The sequence below is a fragment of the Marmota flaviventris genome, chromosome 18 (genome assembly GCF_047511675.1).
Source record: "Marmota flaviventris isolate mMarFla1 chromosome 18, mMarFla1.hap1, whole genome shotgun sequence".
Taxonomy (NCBI): Eukaryota; Metazoa; Chordata; class Mammalia; order Rodentia; family Sciuridae; genus Marmota; species Marmota flaviventris.
The window spans coordinates 57,159,349-57,185,765 of record NC_092515.1 but is presented as its reverse complement, the minus strand read 5'-3'; the positions used below and the strand labels follow the sequence as shown (position 1 = coordinate 57,185,765).

The following is a 26,417-nucleotide window of genomic DNA, read 5'->3' as shown; positions in this document are numbered from 1 at the left end:
CGTCCGGGCCGCCTTGCGCATGCGCCCAGGCCGCGACGGAGGCGGGGCGGGTTGCGGCTGGGAGTTCTCTTCCAGCGGGACGGCTGTGCGAGCCCTGGGCACCCAGCCTTCGGGTCTCTGTAAGACTTGGCTTTCGGCCGCGAGTCGGTGAGTCCTGGGGGCGCGGGGGAAAGGTTCTGAGAACCGCGGCTGGCCCTCGCCGTGTCTGTGTGCGTGAGGAGGCCGTGACGCCCGCGTCGCTCGGGTGGCCTGCCCTTCGCGGTGCCTAGGTGGCTGGGCGAGGAGGACCCGGCGGAGCCACGGGCCGGGCAGTTTCAGTGGTGGCTCAGGTGCTTCACGAGTGCTCTGCCTTCCGCGTGCGCTGGGGACACGCCGCCGCCCCGAGCAGCTCATGGGTGTCCTGCACTCCTGACCCTCGGCGTCCGCCCGCCCCTCTCGAGCCTGGTGACCTTGGCCGGCCCTCCGCTTCCGAGCCTCGGCCGCCGCGCCTGCATAATGGGTGTTGTCCACGCGTCGGTTTCCGAAGCGCAGTTTGAAAACGCGGGGAGCGCCTGGCAGGCTTCATTATTGCTGTCACTGGAGCCTTGTAGGGCGCCTTTTAGCTTCAGAGTTGCCCTAATCCGACTCGCGACGTCAGAACGGGCACGATGCACATCGTTGCACTTGTCAAGGAAAGTAGACGTTCTCAACTTTTGTGGGCTTTACAGATGACCGTGCTGGTCTTCACAGGAGACGTCTTGGGTAGTCTTAAGGAAGCGGAGAACTTGGGAACCTTAAATGAATGTAAGTGTGCAGTAGCAAGGGCCCTCTGGTGCGGCACCCTTTCCCTAACATAGAGTTGATTTAAAACGAGTCCTCAGTAGCTTTCCCTAATCATTTATCAGTACTTGCTAGGTGCGAGGCCTGTATCTTTTTTGTGTGTTAGGGTGTGAATTATTTCTCAATCTCTGGTAAACGTAAATTCAGCATTCAACAAAACACTCGTTAGTCATTTTCTGCATGTATTTACAGGAGCATCCTGTCAGTCATCTCCGCACCTTCCACATGTATGGGTTAATGTTGTCTTTGAAATCTTCGTGACTTGGCAGAGGGCTTCGCACCTAGCAAGTACTGATAAATGATCAGGGAAAGCTACTGAGGGCCCAGTCCTTGTGCAGTTATTTGGAGAAGTCATTGTTAAATCCTCCCTAGTCAGCCTCCCTGTTGCTGTCAGTAGTAACAGGTCTCTACCCTAGGAGTGATATAGTTCAGACTCGGTTGCTTTGCAGCAGTGATGAGAAGTGAGTGCTATTTTTGCTACCTCTGGTGCAGCGTGGTTCATAGTTTGAAAAAGTTTTGAAAGTACTCATTTAATTAGTATCAGGACTTTATGAAATGTAGGCTTTATAATAACCATTTTAGGAAACATTAAATATTGATAGTTTTTTCTAGAGAACAGATCTTAAGGAGACCCTGAACAAGAGACTTTTCTGGCCTTTTTTTTTTTTCTTATTTTAAAATAACATTAGAAATTTTAACTGTAGTATAAATTTATTTCTGGTACAGTCAAACAGTAGCAAGGTATTTCCAAAGAAAAAAAACAGGTGGCATTAAAATACAGGGTTTCCCCTGTGATTATAGATATTCCAAAGTCTGTTATTGGAATACTTATCCCTTTTCTTTGTATTGAAGTTCTCTTTATTTATTTTCTAGAATTGTGCCATCTTGTGGTTGAAATCTGCTCTCTCAGAATATTCATTAGGAACATTTTGCCTCACAGTTGTGGTAGACAAAGAGTAAATAAAATAAAATTTTAGTTTTTATATTTTTATTGAGAGTACCCCACTGCTTTCACCCTCCCAGCCAACCCTCAAGAAAAAGTTAAAATTGCTTTATTAGGAGCTTTATTAGCCATATAGTAAAATACCAATGTTTCACAATGGAAAACTTTTGTTTCATTGAACTCTTAGTATCCTTGGGTTCATACTTGAGGAAGCTGGAACAGAGAAGGAGGAGTAATTGTGACAAGTTTATCCTTCTGGTGACTTATAAAGATCAGTGTAAAGGTGGAACTGAAGTTTTGTGTTTATATACTTTCTTTTAGTTTGTAAGAAATACTTTGAGTTATAATAGTGTTACTAGAATAGACTTAAAAATGATTTCTGGTAAGATTGAAGTTTTGTGTTTAATACAATTTGGATGGGATTTATTACTCTCACTGCAAACACTGTGCACAGGGTCTTATTACAATGAATGTTCCCTTCACTTTTGTTTCAACCGTGGTATTGATGTTCATATTTACTTTGACACTACCTTTCTTTTAAAAATATTTATTTTTTAGGTGTAGATGGACACAACACAATTCCTTTATTTTTATGTGGTGCTGAGGATAGAACCCGGGTCCCGCCCGTGAGAGCCACAATCCCAGCCCAACACTACCTTTTTGAAATTGTTTTCTGGTGTGTGTGAGAGAGAGAGAGAGAGAGAGAGAGAGAGAGAGAGAGAGAGAGAGAGATAGATGCTGGGTATTGAATCCAGGGTCTTGTACCGGCTAAGCACATACTCCTCCACTGAGCTACACCTCCAGTCCTTCTGGATTCTTAGTCATAGCAAGTGTTTATTCTTTGGATGTGCATTTTATTTTTGGAAGTGGCTTGAAATAAATTAATTGGGAACTTATATTTGAGAAGAAACTTAAGAATGTGATAAAGAATATACCCTATAATGTCCTACGTTGATGTAGCCAGTCTCTTTTGGGCACATTACAACAGATAAAACACAGGTGCACGTGGCCTGTTTTGTTGTTAGACTCCCATGAACGTGACATCTGCTTTTGTACTTTCACCCTTTGGTTCCAGTTTTGTCTTCAGACACATCACAGAGTAGATTCAGGTCAGTCTTTCACACCATATGACTGAGAACTTCAGAGACACACATGCCACACTTACTGTTCACTATTTCAAACACACACATTGTTTTAAACCTGTGAGATACAGGTCAAAAGTTAATTCCTTTTTATGGAAGAAGAGACAGATCTCAAATTAGTAACCAAAGTTATATAACTTAGGAAAGTCAAGTTCACAACTTTTGTCCTAAATAAATCTACACACATTTTTCTTCAAATCCAGTGACCTTTTTAATCTGACTGTTTCTTATTTGTATCTCCTCTCTGTTGTGGGCTTCTCTAAGTTGGTAAGTAGTCCCTGTTTCATCAGTGGTTTTCTGTTTTAATCTAGTGTCAGACCCATTTCTAACATGAACATCCTTCTCCATGCCTGGTCCTAGTGTTCAGATTGTCAGTATTCTGGGTAGGTTGACCAGTGACTAGTATAGTAATATTCTATTTTTTGATATTCATAAGCCCCCTATTAGTAATAATACAGGAAAGTACTATATTAACGTCTTTGGAATTTAGGCCTGGAATTAGTGCCTAGTGAACTAGGCCAACCAGAGGTTCTTTGGGAAGTTTTTTTAGTTGTAGATAGACACAAATCCTTTATTTTATTTTTTTTTTTAAGAGAGAGAGAGAGAATTTTAATATTTTTTTTTTTTAGTTTTTGTTGGACACAACATCTTTGTTTGTATGTGGTGCTGAGGATCGAACCCAGGCCGCACGCACGCCAGGTGAGCGCGCTACCACTTGAGCCACATCCCCAGCCCAATGCCTTTATTTTTATTTATTTATTTCTATGTGGTGCTGAGGATCAAACCCAGTGCCTCACTCATGCTAGACAAGTGCTCTACCACTGAGCTACAACCTAGCCTAAAACAGTTTTTTCCTGTCTGAATTTATTTCATTCACAAACTGCTAAGAAGGTATGTCTTTACTATTTTGAACATGGGAAAAATCCATCAGGATGAGAGGTGGGTAGTTAACTGTCACTTACTGTGTGACCTGGGACTTAATTTTTCTATGAAAATGTGGGTGATGCATGTTTTGACCTACAAAAAGGTAGTTTCTTTAAGGTTCAGCTGAATTTAAAAGGGTATTCATTTTCTATGGTTGTTGGATCGTTAAGACTGTCTAGCACATTAATTCACCAGATTATTTTCTAAACTAATAATGTTGATATCATCTTATGGTTTTGAAGAAATTTAAAAAATAAGAATATGGAGTATATATCTAGATTTTTCTTCAGTTCATTAAAAAATGCCTTGAATTCTGAGTGTTTAATTAGAGTAGGAAGACAACTACAGGAAGTATCAGCACTTGCTCATCTGTGTTCTGAAAGAACAGCACTGTTGTCACACTTATAGTCATACTTTGTATATTACACCCAAGAGAACAGTAGTACATCTGTGTATGCACTGATGTTTGGGGAAAGCCAGGTGACATGGGGTGTGTGGAAGAGAGCATAGCATAGGCTCAGGGTGGGTAGAGGGAAAGAGGTGGGAGCTATCTATCTGAAGAAAACATGGTGGAAAAAAGATGTGGTGGAGGAAAGAGGGGAATGATTTGTATTACAAGGAATTAGATAAGGGTGAGTGTTTAGAGCTTTAAGTAGTAATTCATACCAAGAAGAGTAGGAGAAGGAAGCAGAAACCATTTAATTTTCATGAAATAGTCATCTAGGATAAAAAATTAGGAGAATCCCATAAATAAAAGAATACAAATATTATTTGTCAATTAAAAATAAAATTTGGGCTGGGGATGTGGCTCAAGTGGTAGCGCGCTCGCCTGGCATGCGTGCGGCCCGGGTTCGATCCTCAGCACCACATACAAACAAAGATGTTGTATCTGCCGAAAACTAAAAAATAAATATTAAAAAAAATTCTCTCTCTCTCTCTCTTTAAAATAAATAAAATAAAATTTTAGGACTGGGGTTGTGGCTCAGTGGTAGAGTGCTCGCCTCACACGTGTGGGACCCTGGGTTCGATCTTCAGCACCACATAAAAATAAATAAGTGAAATAAAGGTATTGTGTCCAACTATAACTAAAAAATAAATATTTTAAAAAAATTTTAAAAAGGAAAAGGGAAGATTTCTTATTGGTTCCTTGGCTGGATTAACAGTAGCTTACGTGTTTGAAATAAATTTTTGTTATGAATAGAGGAGAATATATTTTATTCTATATTTTACATTGTGTTTTTATATACCAGTATGTGTATTTGTGCTTATATACAGTGTGCATGTATATAGTATCTTAGCACCAAGTGTCTCCTCAAGTAAAAGATGCTTCTGGACTTTCAGTGGGTTGTGTTCAGATAAGTTGAAAATGTAAGTAAAAATATGCACTTATCATACCTAGGCTTACATCACAGCTAGCCTAGCCTTTCTTAAGTATGCTCAGAATATTTACACTAGCCTCTAGTTGGGCAGAATCACTTAACACAAAGACTATTTTATAATCAAGTGTTGATTATCTCACGCACATACACAGATGGGTGTTTTGTAGTCCTGATGGAATGTGAAAACCAAACACAACATCCAAAAAAGTGATGGCAACACAATAAGTACACTGTAGAGTATGTGGTTCCCCTTGTGATCATGTGGCTGGGAGTTATGCTGACTGCCACTGCCATCATCAAGAGTGAGTGTCAGGGTATTGTGCTGCATACTGTTTGCTCCGGAGAAGAGCAATGAAGTACGGTTTCTGAAGTTATGGCCTTTGCACCATTATAAGTCAAGAAATCAGTAAGAACAGTTGTAGGTAGGGGACCATCTATGTTTACTTTGCCAATTAAAGAGGTTATTTCTGTATATCATAAGCTTGTTTCTGAACTGTACAGGCCTACATTTGAGGTCTAGTTGATAGAACTGCACAAAAACATTATCAAATAAATTTACAGAATAAAATGTTAAAGACATTTTTTAGGTGGCTAAGCTAGTGTTTCTTTTTAGAGACAATGAGGTGGAAACCAGATAACTTATACATAAATGTAGGTATGTAATATTAGTACAACATTAGATGACTTACATTGTTGAACTACATACAATTTGATTCTCCTGAAGCAATAAATTTCTGTTACAAGACCTTGTAATCAGTGCTAGGTAAACAGAATTTGAACTTGGCTGCCTTTCTGTTTTTCATTCAAATAAATTCTTAGCTGGGTGTAATAGCTTGATTCGTGACCTTCACCTGTGGTATGTTTGTGTGTGATAGAGAGTATGTGTGTGTGTGGTCATAGTTACTGAATGAGATAGTGATCTACTGATAAAGTTCCAGTCTGAATTAGCTGTGCTGTAGTCCTTTGGAATTGTTTGTTCAAATATTTTTGTTGTTGTTTTTGTATTTGTTGGGAGTGATGGGCATTTTGAATTTTTCAGAACTTATAAATTAACACATCTTTTTCTTTTCATTGTTCTTATTTTTTCCACATGTTTTGTATTGGTGTGTTATAATTATACATCATATACGTTGGTACATGCTCCCCCTGATCCTTTTCCTCTGTTGGTCTTTACTTAGAGATTCATGAGATACCCCCCCCACACACACACACACACCCCCCTTTCATTTCCTTTTTCCTCTTAAACATATGAGAGAAAACATGACCCTTGGCTTTCTGAGTTTGGCTTACTGTGTTTAACATAATGCTTTCAAGTTTCATACATTCTTGGAACTTTTTTTTAAACATTTAAAAAATATATTTATTTTATAGTTGTAGTTGGACTCAATACCTTTGTTTTATTTATTTATTTTCATGTGGTGCTGAGGAGTGAATCCAGGGTTTCACACGTGCTAGCTAAGCGCTCTACCACTGAGCCACAATCCCAGTCCACAACTTTTTTTTAAACAGCCTTTATTGAGGTATAATGTACTTTTCATAAAACTCGACCTTTGTAATATTTTAGTAGATTTGTAGAATTGTGCAACCATTGCCACAATCCAGTTTTAGAACGCTTTCATTACTGGAAGAGGTTCCTTTGTTCACAGTTACAAATTAATCATCACTCTCATCTTTAGTCCTAGGCAACCAATGATTTGCTTTTTGTATCTGTAAATTTGCCTTTTATTTTTCTATACATTGTATATAAATGGACTGATGCAGTATATAGTTTTTTGCATCTGGCTATGGGCTGTTGAGGTCATCATTGCTAGAGCCTGTATCAGTGGTTCATTTCTTCTAATTGCAAAATGGCATCCCATTATGTAGATATACCACATTTTGTTTATCCAATTCCCTGGACATCTGGATAGTTTCCAGTATTAGCTGTTATGAATAATACTGCTGTGAACATGCACATACATGTCTTTGGGTGGATTTATATTTTCATTTCTCCTGTGTGCAGTTTCTCCATATCCTAACCAATGCTTGGTATTGTCTGACTTTTTGATTACAGACGGTCCCTGACTTAATGATGGTTCGACTTATGAGCTTTCAACTTTACAATGATGTGCTAGCAATACATTTTCAGTAGAAACCATTCTTCGAATTTTGAATTTCAATCTGTTCCCTGGCTGGCGATATGCGGTACAATACTCTCACTCAGTGGTGGGCAGCAGCTGCCAGCTATAGCTCCCAGACAGCCATGTGATCACAAGGGTAAACTTTGCAGTGTACTGTGTTGCCAGTACTTTTGGATTTTGTGTTTTGTGTTTTTGCATCCCATCATGTCTACAAAACGTCCATCTGTGTCTCCTGCTTCTGGGGAAAAGAAGAGGAGGAAGGCAATTACTCTTGAGATGAAACTCAAAATAATTGCTCAGCATGAAGGTGGCAAGCCAGTAATGGTCATTGCACGGGAGTCAGGACTGTCACAGTCCACGATCTCAACCATCTTAAAGGATAAGAAACGAATCAGCGATGCAGTGAAATCGTCAGCATCAGTTAAGTCCACTGTCATTACAAAGAAAAGAGCCGGGCCAATTGATGATATGGAAAAATTACTTGTTGAGTGGATAGATGAGCAGGTACGAAAGCGTGCACCACTTAGTCTCCTGATGATCCAGGCTAAGGCAAGAAGTCTTTTCAATATGCTGAAAGAACATGCTGATCCTACATATACACAGATGTTTACTGCAAGTCATGGGTGGTTCCAGCGCTTCAAAAGGCGTCATAATTTTCACACTGTGAAGGTCAGTGGTGAGGCAGCAAGTGCCGATATTGAATGTGCTGAAGCTTTTAAGGAAGAGCTGCATAGGATAATTGTGGATCAGAAATATTTACCAGAACAGATATTTAATGTTGATGAAACAAGCTTGTTCTGGAAGCGTCTGCCTGAGCATACATACGTTCCTCAGGAGTACAAGACAATACCAGGATTCAGAGACCATGTAACTGTGCTTTTGGGTGGAAATGTTTCAGGATTCAAATTAAAGCCTTTTCTCATCTACCATTCAGAGAACCCTAGAGCATTTAAGAATGTGAGCAAGCATACACTTCCTGTTTATTATCGCCATAATAAGAAAGCCTGGATGACTTCAGTGTTGTTTGAAGACTGGTTTTTGAACTGTTTTATTCCACAGGCAAGAGAATATTGTAGGCAAAACAATATCCCATTCAGGATTCTTCTGATCTTAGATGACGCTCCAGGGCATCCACAACATATTGGAGCCATGCATCCTGATGTAAAGGTGGTTTATTTGCCACTCAACACAACCACACTCATTCAACCAATGGACCAAGGTGCAATAGCTGCATTCAAAGCACACTATTTACGCCAGACATTTGCTCAGGCTGTTGAAGCAACTGAATCTGGCCAAACACTCCAGGAATTTTGGAAAGGTTTTAACATTCTAAATGCTATCCAGAACATTGCTGCAGCATGGGAAGAAGTCACACAACAGTGCATGAACTGCATTTGGAAGAAAGTTTTGAAGACATATGTGAACACATTCAAAGGTTTTAACAAAGGCCCTGCTGTTGATGATATGGTAAGTAACAACATATTAACTCTTGGGAAGCAATTAAAATTAGACATCCATGAAGACGATATTCATGAAATTGTCAGCATTAAAACTGAAGAGATTTCCAATGAGGAGCTGATTGAACCAGAGAAGGAAAGAAGTAAAGAAGTTAAAGCAGAGGAAGAAATTATATGGAAGGCACCAAGAAAGTTCACAGCAAAGAAACTGGCAGAGGCATTTGCTACTATCAGCAGCGGTATGCGGATGTTAGAAGAAATGGACAGCAATTACGAGAGATACGCAAGAGCTGACAGGCAGATTCAAGATGCTCTTGCTTGCTATAGAGAAATATATAATGAAGAAAAGAAACTGACTGTACAGTCAAAACTTGATATCTTTCTGAAAAACACTATGCCTGCTAAACCGTCAACAAGTGTCAATGCCTCAGTGCCTTCCACCAGTTATTCTCAAGTCTCGTCAGAAGAGAGAGGAGTCAGTACTCTTGTTGCTGTAGCATCCACATCATCCAGCAGTTAATTTTAGTTCAATGCATCAAACATTCTTCAGGGCCAGTGTGTTTTCATCTTTGTACATTAATGGTGAGTACTGCATAACTACTCTGTTTCACACTTTCAGTGTACTGTTCCATAATTACAAGAGATATTCAATGCTTTATTTATAAAATAGGTTTTGTGTTAGATGATTTTGCCCAACTGTTCGCTAATGCAAGTGTTCTGAGCACATTTCAGACTGGCAAGGCAAAGCTACAGTGTTCATTGGATTACTGTATTAAATGCATTTTTGACTCACAATATATTCAGATTAAAATAGGTCTATCTGGGTATAACCCTGCTGTTGAGGAGCATCTGTGTAGCTGATAGGAGTGGTGATATCTCTTTGTAATTTTAATTTGCATTTTCCTAAAGACTAATGGGGTTGAGCATCTTTTCATGTGCTTAATTAATCATTCCTTTATTTTTTGTGATATATTCAAATTTTTGCCCATTTTTTTGCTGGGGGGTGGGTCTGTTTTACAAATTGAATTCTTGGTCTTACTGAATTGTAAGCATTTTTTGTGTTCTAGTAACAAGAAAACAAATACTTTATCATATGTGATTTGCAAATATCTTCTGGTTTATAGCTTGTCTTTTAAAATAGATTTTCTATTTTAGAGTAGTGGTAAGTTCATAGCAAAGTTGAACACAAAGTACAGAGCTGCCATATATCTCCTTCCCCCATTCAAGCACAGCTGTCAACACCCAGAACCACACTGATATTTATTACAGTTGATGATATTAACATGTCATTATTCTTCGTGGTGTTTTTTGAAGTGCGAAAGATTGTGGTTTTGATGATATGTGAATTTTTATTTTATGGTTTGTGCTTGTGATGTATCAGAACTTTTTGCTCAATCTAATGTTTAAATTTTCTCCTGTTTTCTTTTTCTTTTTGAAAAATTCTAATAATTGCCATCTTAACCATTTTTAAGCATATAGTTTGTGCCAGGTGTAGTGAAGTTATGATCACAAGTTCCAGGCCAGCCTAAGCAATTTAGACCCTGTTTAAAAAAAAAAAAAAAAAAAGGACTAGGAATATAGTTCAGTAGTAGAGTGTTTTGGGGTTGAGTCCTCAGCACCAGGAAAACAAAAAACACATTCATAATGTTGTGCGACTATCACCACCATCTATCTCTGTAACTCTCTCTTACCCATTAAACAGTAACTCCTAATTCTCCTCCCCTTGCTCCAGGTAAACACCATTCTACTTTCTTTCCTTTTTAAGGAAATAATATGAATTTAAATAGTATGAATTTCTTTCCTTTTTGAGGAAATAATATTCCATCATATGTATACCATATCATGCTTGTCTATTCATCTGTCTGTGAACACTTGGGTGGCTTATTTTAACTGGGGAATAATGTGTTACATTGGTGTAATAGGACCCTGCTTCATTTCTTTTGGATATGTATAAGCAGAAGTGGAATTGCTGGATCATATGGCAACTCTGTTTTTGATATTTGATCAGCCACCATACTGTTTTCTACTGTGCACTGTTTTACAGTCCCACAAACACTGCACAAGGCGTCTGTTTTCTCCATGTCTCTAATACTTCCTGTTTCCAGTGTAATAATTAATTTTATGGACATAATTGCTCCACTTGAAAAAAAATTCATATATGCTTCTTATTCTACTTCATTGTCTAACCAGGTGTCTTAGCAGATGTTAAGAAGAAAGCAGTCTGTATTAATTCATACTAATATGAGACTAACTAATAGTCCTTTAGCCTTCTCAGGAGAATAGGTGTTTTAAATGAATTTATAAACCAATTCTCTTAATAGGTGGAATTTCCGCTGAACAAAATGAGGAGTAATCAATTTAAGGAATCTGAGGAAAATATTTGAAATCAGGCAAGCTGTTTTGCTTGAGCTCTTATTTCCACTTATTTCTCTCTATGGTTCCTGCTTCTGGATGCAGGTTCTATTAAACACTCCTGATAACTTGCTGAGTATGTGAAATCATTAGATAAGGAAGCAGAGGCTAATATTTAATGGTTTGCCTAAAGTCTCACTGCTGGTTAGTGGTTAGCATTCTTTTCTGATGAAGGTCATTTGGGGTTCTTATTGAAATTTCTTTTAAGTGGTATTCACAAATGTATTCATCCATATTCAAGACATTCTTGTATTCACAGGTTGCACTGCTGTGATCATCACCTCCCAAGGATGCATCCTGACTTATCTTCGCACTTGCACACTGAAGAATGCAACATCTTGATTAACTTGCTTAAGGAATGTCACAAAAATGTAAGAGTTCAGAAAAATGACCATAAAATACAAAGAAACTTAGGTACAACACACTAATGTAAAATGTTATCTCCCTTAATGGAAAGAAATGATAATGTCTTAGTAGTGGATCTGAGCTTAGTAAACATTAGCAAATGATGTAAAATTTTTCTTTTAAAGAAACCACCTCCTTTTATGATTAGTAAAAATAAAGCCATGATAGTTTGTTTAGAGAACTTCTGAAACAGTATGTAGTAGTTGGAAACTGTGTTCTTACAGTGAAATATCTTTCCCATTCTTAATAATAGAACAGTTCAGCTCTGACTCTTCTGATCATGAAGGAGTTATTCTAAGATTATCTGTTTCTTAATGGCTACCATTCTCTGTTTTATGGTAATTGAAACATTTTATATAATTAGATGTTAGTTACATTTAATTTATGATCAGCCTAATCTGATGGATTTAATTTTTAGTGAAATGGAAGCAATTCAATGGTTAGACCTAAATAGAGGACTGGGGATTATAGTCCAGTGTTACAGTGCTTTACCTAGGATGTATAAGGCCCTGGGTTCAATCCCCAGTACTGCAAAAAAAGAGAAAAAAAAAAAAAAAAGGAAGAAAAGGAACCCATACTTAGAATGCATTAAGTCAAGCTGACATTTTTATAGATATTGAATATTTAGCTTTTCCTCCTACATTTGATGCATGACATAGTTGTAGGAAATATTTGTGTTTTACTTCGCATGGTGAATTAGTTTCTTTTCTCATGATACTTATAAACTTTCAATGTATCTCATTTAATGATAATACTTAAATGAATAAAATTTAAAGACCAAAAGTCAGGTACTAAGAAATACTTAGCCTGTGAAGTCATATTTTTACTTAATGACAGTATACTTTAGATAAACCATTTTCTCCATACTTTTATTTATTTTTTTTAGAGAGAATTTTTAAATATTTATTATTTTAATTTTCGGCGGACACAACATCTTTGTATGTGGTGCTGAGGATCGAACCCGGGCCGCACGCATGCCAGGCGAGTGTGCTACCGCTTGAGCAACATCCCCTTCACCATACTTTTAAATCAAGTCTCGGGAACTGCCCCACTATTCCTGAATTGACTCAGCTGATAATTGAGCTAGACTGCATAACTGAAACACAACTTCTGATTTTATTTTTATTTTTTATTTTTGGTAGTAGGCATTGAACCCACGATGCTTTATCACTGAGCCACATCCTCAGCCCTTTTGAATTTTTATTTTGAGACAGGCTCTCACTAAGTTGCTTAGGACTTCATTAAGTTGCTGAGGCTGACCTCAAAATTGCAGTCCTCCTGCTTTAGCATTCTGAATCACTGGGATTACAGGCATGGGCCACTGTGCCTGGCACAACTTCTGATTTTTTAAGTAAAAATATAAAATGTTTACTATTTAAGAAACAGGAACTGATTATTTATATTGACTCAATACAGAATGTTTCAGCTCTGTATGTAGTGAGTTATAGTAAAAGGAAAACAGGGAGTGTCCACTACCAGAAAGAAGCTTTGGAGAGAAAGAGATTTTGTAGGGTAATATGTTAGTCTTACCCTTAATGATTTTGCCAATTTAACCTTTAGAAGTGTGTTGTGTTTTCATAACATTATGCATATGTGAAGAAATGCTGTTTTTTCATATTTACTTCCTAGGTTAACCAGATTAAGGGCTTCAGTTTTTCAATCCTTGATTTTTAAGTATTCTTTGTTACATGTTATTTGCATACTGCTCTTTGGTCCATGATTTTTTTGCTGCTGTTGTTTAATTTTCATTTTTGTAGTTGTAGATGGACAGCATGCTTTTATTTCATTTGTTATGTAGTGCTAAGGGTGCAACCCAGTGCTTCACATGGGCTAGGCAAGCACTTTACCACTGAGCCACAACCCCAATTTTTTCGGTGGTGCTAGGGATTTAACCCAGGTCCTTGTGCATGTTAGACAAGCACTCTACCAACTGAGCTATACCCCTAGCCTGGTCCATGACTTTTTAAATAGGAATCAAATATTACATTTTTTTTCATTTCAAAAGGATTTCTTATAACGAAGGGGATATCTCAGATCATTGGAACTAAAGATAGACTTTTGAAGAATTAACTTTTGAAGTATAATTTCATACAGTAAAACAGCTATTTAAGTGTACAGTTTGATTTTTGACCAACATAAACACCCATGCAATCATTGTCACAGTTGAGGTAAACAACATTTCTTTCATATTAGAGTTCCCTGTGTGGCTTTGCAGTCCCCATTTCTCACCTTGGCCCAGGTAACCCCTGAACTACTTTTTGTTAATATAGATTAGTTTTGCTATTCTAGAATTTGTTATAAATGTACTCTACATTGTATGTTTTTATGTATTGTTCCATATTTTTTGAAGCTAATAGAGTTTGTTGGATATGTCATTAATTCATTCATTTTTATTTCTAAGTGGTATTCCATTGTATGAATATGCCAGTTTGCTTGTCTATTGATGGATATTTAGGTTGTTTGCAGTTATGCTGTTTTGAATAAAGCTGCTATGAACATTTGTATACAAGTATTTGTGTGGATATCTTTTTATTTCACTTGGGTAAATCCCTGGAAGTGGAATGACTAGGTGGTGTGGTAAGTGTTTATAAGAAACTGCCAGACTTTTCCATTCAGTACTATTTTATGTTTCTACCTGCAACCTATTTTCTTTTTCTTTCTTTTTTTTTTAAGAGAGAGAATTTTTAAAAAATATTTATTTCCTTTAGTTTTCGGCGGACAGAACATCTTTGTTTGTATGTGGTGCTGAGGATCGAACCCGGGCCGCCCTCATGCCAGGCGAGCGCGCTACTGCTTGAGCCACATCCCCAGCCCCCTGCACCCTATTTTCACCAGCACTTAATATTGTAAAAATTTTTCACTTTCTCCAACCTGTGGGTATTATAGTAGTGTTTCCTGTTGGTTTTAGATTGTATTTCCCTGGTGGCTAGTGATTTTGAGCATCTTTTCATGTACTTATTGGCCATTCATATAAAATCTTTTGCCCATATTTAAAAATTTGTGTTATGATTGATTGGGCATGTAAGGCCTTTAATAAGTTTATTGTAAATATTTTTTCCAGTACAGCGTTCATGTATATCCCACACCTAGTATCTCCTATGAACACATTAGGAAGGTACGTTTATTGTGGTTAATGAACTAATAGATACATGATCATTAATTAAAGTCATGCTTTGTTCAGATTTCTCAGGTTAGATGTTGTCCTGATTTCCTATTACAGGATTTCCTCAGGACATCAGGTTGCATGCTTTTGTTGTAACTCCTCAAGACTACTCTTGGCTGTGGCAGTTTCTTTCTTTGTTTTTGATGACTTGATAATATTGAGGTTTACTGGTTAGGTATTTTAGGATGCTCCTTTATTTGAACGTGTCTTATGTTTCTCATGGTTATACTCATGGTGGTATGAGTTTGGGAGGAAAACCACAGAGGTCAAGTACCATATTCAGCACACGTTGTGTTGAGGTTACACATGTGTGTGATTGAGCTCTTCTGATGTTGATCAGGATGGCCTTATTAAGTAGTATTTGTCCGACTTCTTTCCCTTAAAATTACTGTTTCCCACCTTCTATAACTCCAGAAGGAATTCACTGTGCACAGCCAATATTGAGGGACTGGAAGTTAGGCCCTTCTCTCTTTGAAGGTGGAGTGTCCACATAAATAATTTAGAGTTCTGGAGACCTGGTGTCTTCTCCCATTTATTTATTTACATCAGTGTGGACTTATGCATATTTGTTTTATACATTGTGTTATAATCCAGTACTTCATTTTTGCTCACATTGTTTTAGTTGGGAGTCTTTCAGTTGGGTCTTGGACTCTAAAACATAAAAATTTCTTTGAACTGACAAGAAATGTCTTCCAGGATTCTTTGAGTGAAGAAAATTGAAGTGTGAGAGTGTTTACAGTATTCTAGCATTTCTTTAGAAAAGGAGAAAGCAAAACTACAGTATTCTAGAATTTCTTTAGAAAAGGAAAAAGCAAAACTACTTGGATCTCTTGTGCTCAAAAAGACAAAATACACCTGAAATTAATGAGATTCATTACCTTCTGGGGGACAGGTGAGAGCAAGGTCAAGAGAATGGGGGAATGAAATTTCTGATGGCATCTCTTACATAATTCTTGCCTTTTTAATCTTTAATGTTTTACATGCTAAGTTTTAAAAAGGGTGAGAAAGGATGGGAAGAAAAACAAAAACTGGAATACAAATAACAAGTGAACCTAGCTTTTTGAAATGAGTTATCTAGTCAAGGAATAAGTGAACTGACCCAGGTAATTTGAATATAGGCTATAGTCTGAAAGAGCTGTTGTTGGTAGAGTTTGGGTTTTGCAGTGTATGGATCAGCAGTTCTGAAATTGGCTGCTGTGTATTTCAGGGTTGAACAGTAAGGAAATACTGCAGATAATAGGAGACAGATTTCTCACAAACTCATGCCCATTTTTTCACCACCTTGGTTAAGCCAGCATCATCGCCCCAAGCTCTCTGTGCTCCCTGCAAGTCACACCCCAAGAAGGATAACTAGCCATTTTAAGTCCTTACAATAGAGTTCAGTTCTACCTGGGTTTATACTTGATGTAAGTGGAAATGTACCATATGTGGATACTTTTGTGGTTTACTGTTTATTAAAAGCTCGAAATTTTACCTGTTTCCTGCATTGTCCAGGAATATTAGACACATGTTAAACAAATGAAATTTCAGTTTAATCACTGGAATGAATGGATAAAGTTGTCTTAAGATGTCTCCCAGCCCTGAATTTGTAATTCTGCAGTTTAATCTCTTTGTTGACTAAACCATCATTTCCCATGCTCCTTTCTGTACTAGAATTCTACAGCGCTCTCCAGTCCTTGAAGTGCAGGGCTGTTTTTTTTATCTCCACATGATCCTAACTTGCTGTGCTTTTATCATTCTTCCTGTGTTTTATGGTTCTTCTATGGTCTTCGCAGCCGAATGTCATTTCCTTAGCCGTCAGTATCTACAGGCTGCTTCTGATCTACTGGCCTGTTTTGCCTACGTTTGTCAGCAAGACTTAGGTTATCTACAGTTAAAATACAGAATTTAGAAGAGCTGTTTTCTTCAAAGCTATGTGGAATCCTTTAATGTTATATTTCTGATTTATAAAAGTAATGTGTAAGTAATACATGTCTTTGGAAATAGTGTTTAAAAAAGCCTAAGAAAATGCAAAGCAAATAAAACTACTTTTTTCTCTACCACCCCAAAATAAGCTCATTAACAATTGGCTTTATCAGGCTTTTTTTTTTCATTTTCATGGTTTTCCTTTTTTTATTTTTTTTTTAAATTTGGTCTTCTGTTAGCGTGTTCAAATGCCCACATCTTTGCCATCCTGAGAAAATGAATACATAAAATCCCTTTGTAATCCCAGTTGTCTGGTAGCCTTCATTGCTTTTGTTGGTGTGAGCTATTAAAATAATACTTTCTCTTGTGCTGGGGCTGGGGCTCACCTAGCACGTGCGAGGCCCTGGGTTCGATCCTCAGCACCACAGAAGAATAAATAAAATAAAGATATTGTGTCCAACTACAACTAATAAATAAATAAATAAGTATTTAAAAAATAATAACAATGCTTTTTCTTCAGTTTGGCTTCTGCCTTCACTGCGGTGCTAGGGTCACTAGTGACTGCACTGCTGTTAGTTTCACAGGGCCTTTCAGTTGTTTCCTCTCTCTTCCAGGCTGGTTTGCTTCCTTATCAAAACGTGCTTCTCGAGGCTTGTACTGTACTTCTGTCTTCTGTGGTCTTCTTTCTGTTTCTTTGGCCACTCTTCTGTCTCCTTGGCAGTCTCCCCTCTATTCTTGCCCCGTTTTTCTCCTATACCTCCTGGAAAAATTCATTCACTCCCATGATCTCAGAGACTAATATCTCCAGCTCAGATTTTTTTCCCCCCTGAATTACACGTCTGTTTATCTCGACTCTAGTGGACTTAAATGTTGTGCAAATAAACTCAATAATGTCCAAACCCAAGCTCATCTTACCTCTTATTTAAAATCTCTTTCTGTCTTCATGACATTCCTTGTCCAAGCCAGAAGCCAGTGTCATCTTTAATTTGTCCATCAGCCTCATCTATCATGTGAACTTACCAGGTGTTGCCCAATTCTTGAGTCATTGTTTTCTATTGCCCATGCCACCAACATAATCCATGACAACAGTGTCTGATTAGGACTTTTATCTGGTCTCCTGTTTCTCATCTCTAAATCTACTTTTCATGTTGCATCTGGAGTGATTTTTCAAAAATAAGTTTATTGCTCTCCTTAAATGACTCCCTTTGCCTGAGAATTTTTTTGTTTTTGAGCTTTAGTCTTCATAAAACCCATCGATAGGTAACTCTTGGAATCCACCTCTCTCCCATGATGTCTCCCCACCTTCCTAGTGTTTTCTGTATGTGCTGGAGAATATTATTTCCTCTAAGCCTTTATACTTGCCTTTGCTCACCTTAGAGCTTCTCACTGTCTCTGCTTAACCATTTCCTGAGCCAGGTTTTATCATTCTCCAGGTTTTCTTCAGCTTGGTTGGGCCATTTCCCCTCTGTTTTCTCCTTTCCTGGCCTAGGTTATCGTGCCACAGTCACTATACTCCATGCACATTCATAAAGCATCTCCTGCTTCATGGCAATTCTTTGGGTTTCAGGACTCCTTTACATTCTTGAACATTACTGGGGCCTCCAACGAGCTTTTTACTTAGGTGGGTAATACCTATCAGTATTTACTGAATTATAAATTAAAGTTGATAAATTTAAAAATTATTTAAAAATAGACTGTTTCACATTAGCACTAATTTTCATAAAAATTTTATTATTCAATGAAAGAAAGTGAAAAGGATGACATTGCATGTGCATTTTTACCATTCTCTTATGTCTGTATTAATAAAATACAGCTGGCTTCTCCTATCTGCCTGTATGTTCAATCTTTTGTGATAGACTTCATGGAGCCCCGGGAAAAGTTCTGTACCCTTGTGAGAAGTTGAAAATGAAGGAAAAAAGAAGGTCCTAGAATCATTAGGAAAATAGTTTTGTATTTGTACATCTCCAGAAAAGGTCTTGCAAGTTCCTCAGTGTCCCTGGACTAGACTACTATTTTATGGCAGTTGCTTCATTTTTTTCTTCCCTCTTCCTGTGGGCTGAGATGGGGCCAAGAACGTTCTTGCTCAGTGTCTGGGACATAGTTCTCTACGTTAAAGGTTCTCAGTTGTCTCCTGATTGACTCACTTATTCAATGCTCAGTTGGTTTGGATCTCTAGAAGTAGATACCAGGCACCAGAGACAGCTTCCCTGTGTGTACAATAAAATTGCAGTCCACAGGCATTTTTGTACCAGTTTCACTGGGGCATTGGGCTTAACCTTTTTCACATGATGTCACAAGAGTATAATTTCTTCTTTGGGCTTAATGAAAGGTGAAAGGAAGCATATTAGTGCTTGTATGTGGGATGATATGAACAAATGTGCACTAAACTGAAATATTATCTTGCATTCTACATGTCTAATTTTTGTTTTTTGCTACATGTTTATTATTAGAAGGGGTGAAAATGCATTGTCTCTGTTTATTTGTTGCCAAAGAAGTAGTTTGAGAAAATACACAGGAAATATTTATTCTGAAAACGCCATTAGGTAACAAATAGGAGATGTTACACTATCTTTAAATGTTTGCCAGAAAGATTCTTGACCATTTATTCAGTGTGGACCTGAAAAATGCTTATAAAGTGGCAGTGAGGAGAAAAAAGAAAGAGTAGTAGGCATAGCTTGCTAATTATGTGCTGTCTGGTTTCCATGAAAGCCATAATTAGAAAGAGAAGGGGAAAATGTGCTTACTACAAACACAAGTTCAGCATTTACGGCCTGTCATTACAGCAGATGGCTGTGCTATCTGACCCACCCTTAAAAGTTGTGATGTGTAAACACTAATTATGGTCCTACTGAAATTCAGATCCTTCCTCTTAGCCTGCTTTACAGCACTGTTACTTTTTTCCTTCAGTCATAGGATTTGAAACCGGGAGGAATTTTTTGTTGTTGTTTTGTTTTTTCAACAAAGCAGACTTAGATTTCCTTTTATTATAAACTAGTGGCTTATTTGTATGGCTTATACTGTGGGTCATGTAATGATAGTGTGTGTCTCTGATGTATTTTGGTGACATTTTGAATGGAGGCAAACGAGGAAATGCTCTGGCACTAAGCATTTTATTAAATAATTACTCTTAAGGGACAGAGTGCTTGCTAGTGAAGTCACTACTTATTTCACTGTAGGCACACTGCAGCTTGACAGCAGTCCCTGTCTTAGACAGTGGATTGCTCTGAGCTTTTAACGTGTCCCTTCAGGAAAGGGGTATGAGGTGTTAAACTTTGACACTCTGTCTGTGTGAGGTTTTGATGGGCTAGGAGACTTTTCTGTTATCTAGGTAAAGACCTTTGTTTCATTCCACCTATGGAGCATTTTTTTCTTCTAGGTAACAAGGACCAGGATAAGACTGTTTATATATTTGGTACATTTAACTATTATTTATTTGCTTCTTTACAAAGGAACACAGTAAATTCAATTCCATAAGAATTAAATTCTGTGTGCCAGAGACCTTGGCATATTATGGGATGAATCTTTTACCCCTTTTCTTCCTTTTAGCACAACATTCTGAAATTTTTTGGTCATTGCAACGCTCTTGATCGGGAGATGAGAAAATGCTTGAAGAATGAGGTAAGGAGAATGTCAAAGGCTGGAAGTACTTGAATAACAGAACATGTAAAATATTATGTGTTGTTAACATTATTAAAATGTCCTTCAGTTTTGGTCTAACAGAACATTTGTATGTATGACCCCCCATTGAAAACCCAGAGGAAAAATGAAAGCCTCCTTTGGGGACATTTGAGAACACTGCTGTCTTTTTGACAAATACACACACACACACACACACACACACACACACACACACAGATGAAAACTTTCTGTTTTCCTGGAGAATTCAAGTTGGATCAATTTTAAGATTTAAGAAAGTTGAGTCTCTGATCAGACTTAGTTGCATCAGTCAATTAGCCCTTGATCAGCAGATGACTGAACTCTCTGGGCCTGTTTCCTTACATAAAGGAAACAGCTTTAAAGTCCTGAATTTCTTCATAGTTATGCTGTACAAGTCAAAGGGCTCTTATTGGACTTGTTGGGGAAGGTGTCATCTTAAGTTATGACTTGGCTTTGGGCAAATAGCCAAAATACCTAATTTGTTGTCTATTTCCTGGAACTGCTAACCAAGCAGAGGGCATTTCAAACCTTTAAAAAGAAATTTAATTCCATTTGTAGTCTGCATTTCAGGTTTTTATGTTCGGAACCTTTAAAAACATGTAATGACTAAAAATATATATGTATGTATATATACATAATTATGAATATGTGTACATATACACACATAATATTGACAAAAAAATCTGTTCCAATTTTCATTTTCTGTATTTCAAACTTATTTTCTTTTTTCATCTAGTCTCAGATGGAAAGGTTGAAATGTTTGAAACTGCCCAGCATTTATCTTTCTTCTTTTTGCATATTTTCTACTCTGGGTTTTTTGTTTGTTTGTTTTGTTTTTGCTTCTTAAAATCTCTGTTTCAAGCTGGGCCCCATGGTACAGGCCCATAATACCAGCAGCTTGGGAGGCCGAGGTAGGAGGATCGCAAATTCAAGACCAGCCTCAGCAACTTAGCAAGGCCCTAAGCAACTTAGCGAGACCCTGTCTCCAAATAAAATATAAAAAAGGGCTGGGCATGTGGCTCAGTGGTAGAGCATCCCTCAGTTCAACCCCAGGTCCAACAAAAAGAAAAAAGAATCCCTGTTTCAGTGTGACAATATCATTACTATTTGAAGAACTTCCTGGAGTTCTGTATTAAGGGTGATAATTTTCTTTGTGTGCACAAATATGTATATTAGTGTTTTAAAATGATTGTTTCCCTTTGTAGTGGGGATCAAACCCACGGCCTTGCACATGCTAGACAAGTGCTATGCCACTGAGCTACAGTCCTACCACCCCCAATGCCCCCCCCCCTCTTTGAGACAAGGTCTAACTAAGTCACCTGGACTGACCTTGAACTTGTATTTCTCATGCCTCAGTCTCCTGAGTAGCTAGAATTAGAGGTGTGTGTGACCACAACTGGCTTTTAAAATGATTGTTTTGGAAAGATGTTTTCCTTCATATATAAAAGCTAGTTTGTATGGAAACGAAATCTAGGACTAACTTAATAATAAACTTATGAACAACCCATACTATTTTATTGGTATAGCTGGTGTGGTGGTGGTGTTTTTACATGCTTTCAGTTGTACGCCTTTTTCCTATGTTTAAATTTTTTTTCCCTCCAAATAGTTTAATTTGCTGTGGTGATTAGAACTTGATGCGACTTTTTCCCCCCTTGTTGATCCTGAGCTCTGTCAGTGACTATTTGATAAAATGTTGTAGATATTTTGTGTTTTCTTTTTATTTTGGGTGGAAAAGGATTAAACAGGATTTAATCCTTTAAACTCAGGGGCACTCAACCACTGAGCCACATCCCCAGCCCTATTTTGTATTTTATTTAAAGATAGGGTCTCACTGAGTTGCTCCTTGCTTTTGCTGAGGCTTGCTTTGAACTCATGATCCTCCTGCCTTAGCCTCCCTAGCCGCTGGATTACAAGTGTGTGCCACAGTGCCTGGCTTTGTGTTTCCTTTTTTTACTCCCATCTGCTACTTTATTTATTTCTGGTGTTGAGGATTGAACTTATGCCTCACTCTTGCTAGGTGAACACTCTACCACTGAGCTATAACCCCAGCCCCATATTGTTTTTTCATGTAGCTTTCATGACTTATTTTCTAAGTCTTCTATGTACTTTCTAAAAAATTATTTTTTATTTTATTATTATTTTTTTAGTTACAGGTGGATACAATAACCTTTATGTATTTATTTATTTTTTACATGATGCTAAGGATCGAACCCAGTGCCTCACACGAGCTAGGCGAGTGCTTGCTGAGTCACAACCCCATGCCCTTCTGTGTACCTTTATATTGCTTCATTACCTACTTTATAAGTGCTTTTCTGTCTGGCCTTATACTCTAATCCTCTGAAACTATGGTCTTTTATTTCCTCTCTACTTAAATGCTAACTTCAGATGCTTTCCTCCTACCTTTCCCTTCATGAGTCATGGAAATACTTCATTCCACGAAGCTTTTAGCTAGAAAAAGGGCTGGGTGTTTCTTTCTGGGCCTCTCTTTGATGTTTTCTTACTTTTTTTTTTCTTTCTATTGAAATAATCACTGATATTACTTTTGCATCATCATCTTTGCCCTGCGTAATTGTTTTGTTTTTTGGGGGGTTATCCTGTTTGTATCATTTGATGGGGCTTTGTAAATGACTAAATGACTTCATAGTCATTTCTTTTAATTCTATGGAGATATCTCAAACATATATTTTAATATAATTTGCTCTGTAACACATTTAGTGGTCCTATGACAAACTACTGTTCTGAAGACTTACCTACCCTTAAGAACCTCCTCCTATCTTGATTGCCAGAGACAGTCCAGTATCAAGTTCTATGCTTAGAGTCTGTACCTCCATGTTTATTTTTGGTTGGCTCCTCCCAATAACCTTATGAGGAAATTTAATGTTTGACAGATGAAAAGAATGATTTTTGTTGAAAGGACTGTGATTCTGTGATTCATCTATAATTTGATTTAGCCTTTTGATGAGGAAGGCAAAAACTATCATTCAAAAAGATTTGTAGAATCCTTCAATGAAAATCTTTGATGGAGAAAAATTCTTAAAGATTTTCTAGCCTAGCTCCATATATTTGAGATTACTGGCCCAGAAAAGTGAAGTAACTCTTCATGAATCCCCATATTTTAAAAACTGTTCAAGAGTAGGGGAAGGGTTCCAGTCAATTCCTTGATTAACTCTGTCACTAATCTTTAGTTTCTGTGGCCTCTGTTTCCATATCTCTAGCTCCTAGAAGATTTTGATGTTCAACTATTCACATATACTCACATTTTTTTTTTTCCTGTTTGAATTTACTTTAACTTTTCCTCTTCTGCCCAGGGAGAAATATTGATTCTCCTTTAAAATATGTTTGTATTTCTGTATATGTTGTAAGCATTAAATATATACATATAAAACACTGTATTCAGGTTTTTGTGTTCTAAACATAGGTTAATAACCATTTATTTGAGAAAATCTTTAAGTGCCTGGCTCTGTGTTTTCTGTTATTCATAACAGTACTAGCATGGAAATGTTCAAGGTGAAAATTGCATTTTAATCCAAGTTGATTATGGAAATTTAGGATTTAGGGAGAATCAAGTTTGATGATTGTTCATGATGAAGAATCTTAGGAAGTTCAGCTGGCTATAAATTTCCATATGAGTCTATAGGATAATGTGGCTGCTAAGAGCCATTGATTCTTAGTACTACTTAGAGAAATGTACTGTATGACTAGGATATAAGAACTAGGTTCATTATACCATGTCTGTCAGACTATGTCTAGTAGGATATTGTGTTTAATTCTAGTGATTTTTAAATATAAAAGTGAGTTGATGTTATAGTGGGGTATAAAATAAAAGTCATTTTACAGATGTTAGAAGACAGAAGCAATATGCTGTGGAACAATTGTAGAAACCCATGGTGTTCAGCCTGAAGAAAAGGAGTGGGTCATAATTCATCAGTTATTTGAATATAGCAGGCAAGAAGAAACAGAAGACAACAGGATAGATTACAGGGATATACTTTTTGGTTCAATATGAAAACTTTGAATCAAGTAGAACTGTCCAACAGTTAAACAGGCCACCTCTCAAGGTGGTGTGCCCCTCTTAACTAGATGTGTTTAGCAGAGTTAGAGGACTTCCTGGACTGTGAACTCTTGGAGAATAGGGACAGAACTCATCCATCTGAAATATTGACTATTGAATTCTTATTTTGGGAGGCAATCGATTCAGCAACTATTATGTACTTGTTAGGATGTAAGTGCTACCCTGTATTGAATGAGTGTTGTACTAAATGTCTCAGATTCAGTAAAATTAAAAAAAAAAATACAATTAAAAAAATTTTTAGTAATAGCATTTATTATTTGGCTTATCTGGCATAAATGGTGACATCATCTCCCATCTCTTCTCTCCCTTTTTCCTTCCAGTACATGGAAAAGAGGACCAGGAGCAGGGAGCATGGCAATGCAATGCGAAAAAGACTTTTCAGTCCTCTGGAGGAATCAGAAAAATAATTTACATTTTTACGGGATATCTTGGCTGAGAGAAGACCTGAGGACTGTTGATTGATAGCCAAAAGAATCTTATCTCATTTGTTGTCCAGAATCTTTGAACAGAGAGTGATCATTGAAGAGTCAAACCATGGAGAAATATGAAAAACTAAATTCTGAGCATTTGAGCAGAGCCTTCAGTACTATCAGCTCCCAACAAGCCCGACTTCCTCCATGTTTTTGCTCTTTGTTGACATCCGTGTAGTGTTTGAATAACCTATCTCCTTCAATAAAGTAATTCAAATAATTTTTTTTCTCCTTTCTTTTAGACTTTACTAGAATTAGCGCAAAATGGTGCCAAGACACTTCCCTTTAAAGCAACATGGCAATGGTGAAGATTAAACATTGATGACATAACCTGGGGCAAGAAGAATTCTGGGAAAATCCCAGCTGTGTTAACTATACGGAAACATTCCATATTGTTTTTGAACAGTAATTTTCTGGGGGATGTGGCTCAGTATAGAGCCCTTGTCTTACATGTGTGAGGCCCTGAGTTCAATCCTTGGTACTGAAAAAAAGTCATTTTATGAAAATGTTCATAGTTGACCTCTCTGATGATAGATTGAAAATATTTGAAAAAGTTGCATCAGTATCGAACATGTACAGACTATTTTCCTATCTTTTTCTAAACAATACAGTATAATAGCTATTTACATAGCATTTACATTTCATTACGTAATGTAAGTAATCTAGAGATGATTTAAAGTATACAGGAGGATGCATGTAGGTTCTATGTAAATGCTAATGCCATGAAAGGACTGGAATATCTGTGGCTTTGGGTATCCAAAGGGATCTTGGAACCAGTGCCCCCTCAGACACCATGGAACAACCCTAATGAACATTGATAAGATTGTATCTGGGTAGGATTTAAATCTTGGACTTGGCTTCCTCATCTGGTTGAATGTGCCCACTGTAGGTGCCAGTTACTCCTGGATCTTGACCTTAGAACAGCATGTCTCCTTTGTGCTGCATATAGGGTTCTTCACACATTCAGTTCTATCAGTTATCTTATCAGTGTTCCTTCTGCCAGTTGTTTTCTGAGACGAGTGATAGTTTCGAAGTTGGCAACTCCCAGTGATGGTGCAATAGGGGCTTGGTCTTCTCAGGTGTCAAGGAACAAATTGGCCTGTGAGCTTCTTGCAGTGGAATTCTGTGTATGATGTCCAGCATGAGGCCATGTGGTGTTTAGCAAATAATTTCCCTGTTGCAGAAGGTGTTCAGGAAGCTGGACATACTTAGCAAGGTGTTGCAGAGATTAGTAGACATTTGGTAAAGAGATGGGAAAGAACCAGAATTAATTCTTGAGGTCCAAGACAAATTTTATGGATATTTTTTTGTCTCCCCATGTGTCAGTCACTACAGATTCAGAAATGAGACATTTTGCCTCCTGAGTCTTGTAGCAAACTTACAGTTGACAACTATAATCATGAAAGTTCCATGATAAGGGAGGTGGCATAAGAAAACATAGAAAGGGTACTGAACGCCCAGCCTTCAGGAAGATGGAGCCATTCCAAGAAAGCTAGTTAGCAAAGGTGATCTTTGACAAACATGACAATGGAATGAATACCTTCTGAGA

General features: G+C 37.5%; 1 protein-coding gene across 3 annotated transcripts; it reads left to right on the top strand.

The window, feature by feature from the left end:
• Positions 1–39: 39 nt before the first annotated feature.
• On the top strand, positions 40–25,088 carry Cmc2 (C-X9-C motif containing 2). 3 transcript variants are annotated; one of them, XM_071604928.1, is made up of 5 exons: positions 83–147; positions 7,261–9,366; positions 11,456–11,567; positions 20,216–20,287; positions 24,719–25,088. In XM_071604928.1, the coding sequence occupies exons 3-5, from the start codon at positions 11,487–11,489 to the stop codon at positions 24,803–24,805; spliced, it is 240 nt and encodes a 79-aa protein (XP_071461029.1). In that variant the 5' UTR covers positions 83–147; positions 7,261–9,366; positions 11,456–11,486; the 3' UTR covers positions 24,806–25,088. The 3 variants fall into 3 exon arrangements, with proteins under 3 accessions (XP_027788904.1, XP_071461028.1, XP_071461029.1); XM_027933103.2 differs by lacking the exon at positions 7,261–9,366 and having other exon boundaries at positions 40–147; XM_071604927.1 differs by lacking the exons at positions 11,456–11,567; positions 20,216–20,287; positions 24,719–25,088 and having other exon boundaries at positions 64–147; positions 7,261–9,362.
• The last annotated feature ends 1,329 nt before the right edge of the window (positions 25,089–26,417 follow it).

Bases quoted from the DNA above. Each gene is read 5' to 3' on its own strand.
- Cmc2 (XM_071604927.1), top strand. From the start codon at position 7,532: ATGTCTACAAAACGTCCATCTGTGTCTCCTGCTTCTGGGGAAAAGAAG.